General features: G+C 48.5%; 1 protein-coding gene across 1 annotated transcript; it reads right to left on the bottom strand.

Moving 5' to 3' along the window:
• Positions 1 to 285: 285 nt before the first annotated feature.
• Positions 286 to 5,078, bottom strand: LOC125516788 (skin secretory protein xP2-like). The gene is made up of 2 exons (XM_048682102.1): positions 5,019 to 5,078; positions 286 to 1,118 (listed from the first exon to the last, which is right to left on the bottom strand). The coding sequence occupies exons 1-2, from the start codon at positions 5,076 to 5,078 to the stop codon at positions 645 to 647; spliced, it is 534 nt and encodes a 177-aa protein (XP_048538059.1). The 3' UTR covers positions 286 to 644.
• Between the last annotated feature and the right edge of the window lie 262 nt (positions 5,079 to 5,340).

Here is a 5,340-nt window from a genome sequence, read left to right as displayed (position 1 = left end):
GAAACAGTAAATATAAAGCAAACATAGCACAACAAAGCATAACATGGCAAAAAGATGTGCTGGGTGTGACCTAACGCGGTAGGAGGTGATACCGGCGAAGGTGGGAAACATCCGGGAAAGTATCCCTGGTGTTTCGCGTTTTTGGACAAATGAACCGGAGGGAGAAAGTTGCATGTTCGCTATGCTATGGATGCGTGGCGGACGAACGGGCTGCGTATCCGGGTTCGTCTCGTCATTCTGAGCAACTTCCATGTACAAAGTTTTTCCATCCGAGCTACGGTTTATTTTATATTAATTTTTAAAGCTTTAATTCAATTTTGGAATTAAAAGATTTTAATTAATTAGAAAAGGTAATTATTGGGTCAGCGTGACATCAACATGATGTCAGCAGGTCTATAGGTTGACTAGGTCAACCCTGGCACATGGGGCCCGTTTGTCATAGACTCAGATTAATTAAACATGGTTAAATAGTTACCTAAAAGATTAGGATAATTCATTTTGATTAGATTAGTGAAATATGATTAATTAACTTAATTCATTAATTATTTTAATTACTTTTTTTTTCTTTTTTTTTAATTTCCGTTCTGGGCGGGGCCCGTTCGTCAGTGGCTCCGGGGGAGCCTAGCGGGCACGAGGTTAAGCAGTTACGGGCACGCGCCCGTCAGGGCGAACCCGGGTGAGCGTCGACGGCCGTCGAGGCATGGCAGGGCGCCGGAGTTGGGCGCAGCAGCGGCGGGGCGCCCGCGGCCACCGCAGCAAGCGGTCGTAGCCGCCGGGGAAGGGGAGCAGCGGTAGGAGGCGGGGAGAGGCCACTGCTGGCCGATGCGGCAGCAGGGGCAGAGGCAGGCGGCGGCGGGCAATGCGGAGGCGCGGGCGAGCACGCGACGATGCCGGGACAAGGGGAGGGGCGCAGGCGCACGGCCGAGCGGTGAGGGTGCGGGCGCGAGCGCGGGCGCGCGGGCCGTGGCCGGGCGGAGAAGCGGCCGCAGGGTGCCGGAGCGGAGAAGCGGCCGCAGGGTGCCGGAGCGGGGCTGCGGGCGCTGGCGGCGGAGCAAGGTGGCTGCGGGGCTGGCGGGCGAGGGCGCGGGGCGGACGGCAGCGGCAAGCAGGGGAGGAGGCTAGCGCGGTGCAGGGGGGTCATGGCGCAGCAGCGGGGCGGCCACGCGCGCAAGCAGGGGCGACGGGTCGCGGGCGTGGCAGGACCACGGTGAGCGCGGGGAGGCCGCGAGCGGGCACGTCCTTGGGCGCGCCGTGACAGTGGAAGAGGGAAGAGGAGGAGGGCGCTCACGGCGGGGCCGTAGGGTAAGTGGCAGCAGGGCGGCGAGGCTTGGGGGCGACCCGTGGGGAGGAGACGAGGAAGTCAAGGCGGAGGAGCTCCGGCGAGGTCCTCGGGCGACGGTGGTGGCGCACAGCGACGGCGTGGCGGCTCCAGGGCAACGGGGCGACTCCAGGCGAGGTGGCGGGTGGTACCGGAGACGGCGAGCGGCCTCGGCGTGCCGGGGTCGGGGGCAGCGAGGTCCGCCCCCCTGGGCGTGAGCTAGCGTCCAGATCGAGCGAGGGGGGTCGAGAGAGAGTGGGGGAACGAGCGGAGTGGGGGTGGTTAGGGTTTCGGGAGGGAGTGGGGTGGATAAGGGAGCGGGGGTGGGCTGGCCGGTTGGCCTCTGCCCAGTTGGGCCGGTGGCCTGCTGGGCCGGAGTCCAGTGAGGGGGGTTTCTCCCTTTTTTTGATTTCTCTTTTGTATTTTCCTTTTCTTAACTTTTCTGTTTTATTAATTTTTAGAGCATTTAGCCATTTTGAAAAAGTTGATTTCCCACTAATATTACCAAATGATTATTCACAACAACTTGAACATTTTTGTTTGCACGTTTGATAATTTTGAAACTTGACTTTAATTTAAATTTGAATTTGGACCGGATTCAAACCAACGCGAGTTTAACAACAGTAATCATGATGACATGGCATCATTAGCAGGAAATTACTGTAACTTAATTATCCGGGTGTCACAATTCTCCTCCACTACAAGAAATCTCGTCCCGAGATTTAAGTGCGGAAGTAAAGAGTAACTTCGGGAGAACTGACCCTTATAGGGTTAATTATCTGGTGAATAATTCAGGGGATGTGGCAGGAGTATCTCTCGAGTTGAAACTTAAGAAAAAATTGAGAGCAAAATATGAAGGTACAATAGGAAGTTACAACCGAATGGACAAACGATTGATACCTGAACAGAGTGTGAGAAATGGGTTCAGAGCATCGGGAATATATCATCTCTCGGAAGGTGGCTCGTGACATTATATGAATCCAAGTGTAAAGAATATTTTGGCATCAAGGTTGTACAGGAGAGTCAGGTTTCGATCCTGTGAAACTGTGGGTTATGGGCCCACCATGTGGGTTAAAAGAAGGAAAGGCGCTATTCATTTTGAACGGTCATGATAGCAAGGCATGTCAGAGGGTAGCCTGCCAATTATGTCGGCAACAATCGTCGGTACCAAGGGAGAGGGACGAAGAGAACCATTCTCCTCCTCGTTGAACGAGGCGGACCAATAGGCAAAGTTCTCGTCCATCGGTGGCTACCGGAAAGTTGTCCACAATAGTAACAGGGTCTTACTGACAGTTTGTACACCGAGGTGTTTACATAAGCAGGGAAATATTTCTGCTTATATCATATAGATCACCAGAAAGGTCAAACAAACCAATGGAAAGGAAAATGTGATCATCAGGTTAAGCAGAACAATGGAAAGGAAAAATGTGTTTAAACACATATTTCAGTGGTATATCCTTCCCAAGGACAAGCAGAGCATGATATCCACGACAGGATAGAAGTATAGAACCATTTAGGTAAGGGGGAAGAAAATTCCTGACATTACCCATACAACGGTGTTTGGATAATTGATAAAGAAATTTAGTATCGTGCTTCAAATGTTCTCATTGGAGATCGGATCACCACAGAAATGCTTCGAGATAGCATTGACATGGTTTCAAGCAAAGGTCAGACTTTGGCTACGACGAGGATCCATCGGAAACAACTTAGAAAATAAGTCATACAACTTTAGCAGGGAAAAGATGAGGGTGTGGACGACGGGCTCAGTAGAAATCCATCGACATGTCAAAAAGGATGTATTCCCAAAATTAATATGATCAAGTTTGAGTTGGGGGGAAGACAAGAATGTTGTTGAAGCTGATGTAAGTCATTGAGAGGCAAGGATGGTATTTCTAGCCATGAACTCAGTTGACATCTTTGAAGAAGCCAAAGTGTTGACGGTGATCAAGACAAATTTTGTCGAGAGAGTCTAAGAAGATGCCAACGAGTAGAAAAGGAAGGATGAAGTGAAAGGCTTTGAGAACCACGGATTCGACACAAGCTCAAAGTCAAGCTTGTTGTTCGAGGTGAAATGATAAGATGAGGAAGATCGACATAAGCTTAGCTCATCGTTGGAAGTTGCTCCGGGCATAAGGACTAGGTAGCACAGTTAAAAAGTTGACAAGATAAAAATATGGCCGATCAGGCTAGGAATGATGTGATGGGGCATAAAGCTTCCCAGTATCAAGTACTAGGTGCAATGCCAGAAGGTAAATTAGAGTGGAGGTTCGATGGGGGAAATGAGTTGTAGAGGATAAGTAATTTAACTTACCTAGTAAATGGGATCAAGGAGGAAATATGGTCGGGACCATAGCTGCAAGGGATCCAATTTACGATACCAGAAGAATTATTCAAATGATTAAATATCCTTGCAAGAAGCTTTCATGATAAGTTCCACACCGTGTCCCTGGGCATGAATACAAAGGTTCAGGGTCGTCTCCCACTTCTACAATGCATAACCTTTCATTTTACTTCTCGCTCTTGATGAAGATGTAGTATTGAAATTTTATCTGACGAAAAGCCAGTAGAGTATAACCCGCATAACTTTCGAGTTCACACTGATTAGGGAAGGCATAGGTTCAACCCATCGGGCATCTGAGGAACCTATATCATAAATTCCAAGAATAAATAACACAAGCTCGGTAGTAGAGCATGCTTGAGAAAGCAAAGGATACAATTTACCAAAAGCATTATGTATCTGAGGAAAGGCTCACAAGCTTATTGAATATGAAGGACGTTGTCGGATAAAATCCGAAAAAGGGGTCTCGTGGTCCACAAGGGATCTGATGTGAGCATCAATATTTAACCAGACGAAGAAAGAATGCAAGGAGATCAAATTATAGAAACAGCTGACTAACTCAAAGCTCAATTGCAAGAGGGATTAAGAATTCCAAGACAAGGGATCAGAAGCAATGCTCTGATTAGGGATGGATAGGTAGAATAGCCTTAGGGGTACAATCCATGGCGATTTGATTGATCGAGATTCAGCACATGTTAAAATGACGTCTGTGCCGGAAGGATGAATTCTAGGATCTGATTGAGGATTGCGAGCATTCGCAACATATTGTATCAACGGACACAAAATGATAATGACAAAGGCTGACAATAAGATTACTAGACTTATGGTATTAACCATAATGCAAGCAAGTAAGAAATTCAAGAACAATAGGCTGTGGAGGATTTTCACAAGAATGAATGGTACTGCGAAGACTTTTGATGTCACACCCTAGCTAGTTCATGCATTAGAGTGTTGCATCATGTTTAAATTTCTAGAAAACTGAAATGGGGATGACAGAACCCCCAGCACCCCCTGGAACAACTAGGGTTTACTAAAAACTTTTTCAATGAACCATAAATGCCCTTCTAAAAAGTCCACCCTTTTTGTTTTGGGTTAAAACCTTTGACAAAAATGGTGCACATTTTTCTAGGACATCCTAAGGTCATTGGATTAATTCATATAGTATTTGCATTTGGGCATTTAAATGCTATAAAATAATTTAAATGCCCAAATAATCCTTAAAGTAATTTTAGGCTGTTGAGAATATTTTCAAATGTGCCTCTGATTATTTTCAGGGTTTTTCTAAATGAAATAGTATTTTTACTATTTCAAAACGCAAAACAGAATAAATAAAAAACAGAAAGGAGAGAGAAAGAAACTTACCTGGCGTAGCCCACCTGGCGCACTGGCCGGCCCAGCACTGTGCTCGCCCGTGCCAGTCATCGCCTACCTCTGCCAGTAGGCAGAGGAGGGACATGGCGCACGCGCCCGAGCTCGCCACGCCACCTCCCTGCTCCTTTGCTTCACCTGGTCACCGCCTCGACGCCGCGAACGACCTCCAAGTTGTCACCCCGACCCCGCAGACCCCTCCATTCACCCCCAACGCCTCTCCCTCGCCCTCTCCCACCATGGCCGACGCCTCTGCCGACGCACCATCGCCGTAGCCGCGCCCTCCGTCATCCCCGCGCCGCGCTGTCGTGTCCAC

Source organism: Triticum urartu, chromosome 6 (assembly GCF_003073215.2).
Source record: "Triticum urartu cultivar G1812 chromosome 6, Tu2.1, whole genome shotgun sequence".
NCBI classification, from domain to species: Eukaryota; Viridiplantae; Streptophyta; class Magnoliopsida; order Poales; family Poaceae; genus Triticum; species Triticum urartu.
The sequence above is the reverse complement of the archived record's forward strand: the minus strand, read 5'-3'. Positions and strand labels throughout refer to the sequence as shown.

Excerpts from the sequence above, each read along its gene's own strand:
- LOC125516788 (XM_048682102.1), bottom strand. The coding sequence starts at position 5,078 with ATGACTGGCACGGGCGAGCACAGTGCTGGGCCGGCCAGTGCGCCAGGT. Across the intron at positions 1,119-5,018 it reads CGCCAGGTGGGCTACGCCAG|CCTCCTCCCCTGCTTGCCGC; the intron begins GTAAGTTTCTTT and ends GCACCGCGCTAG.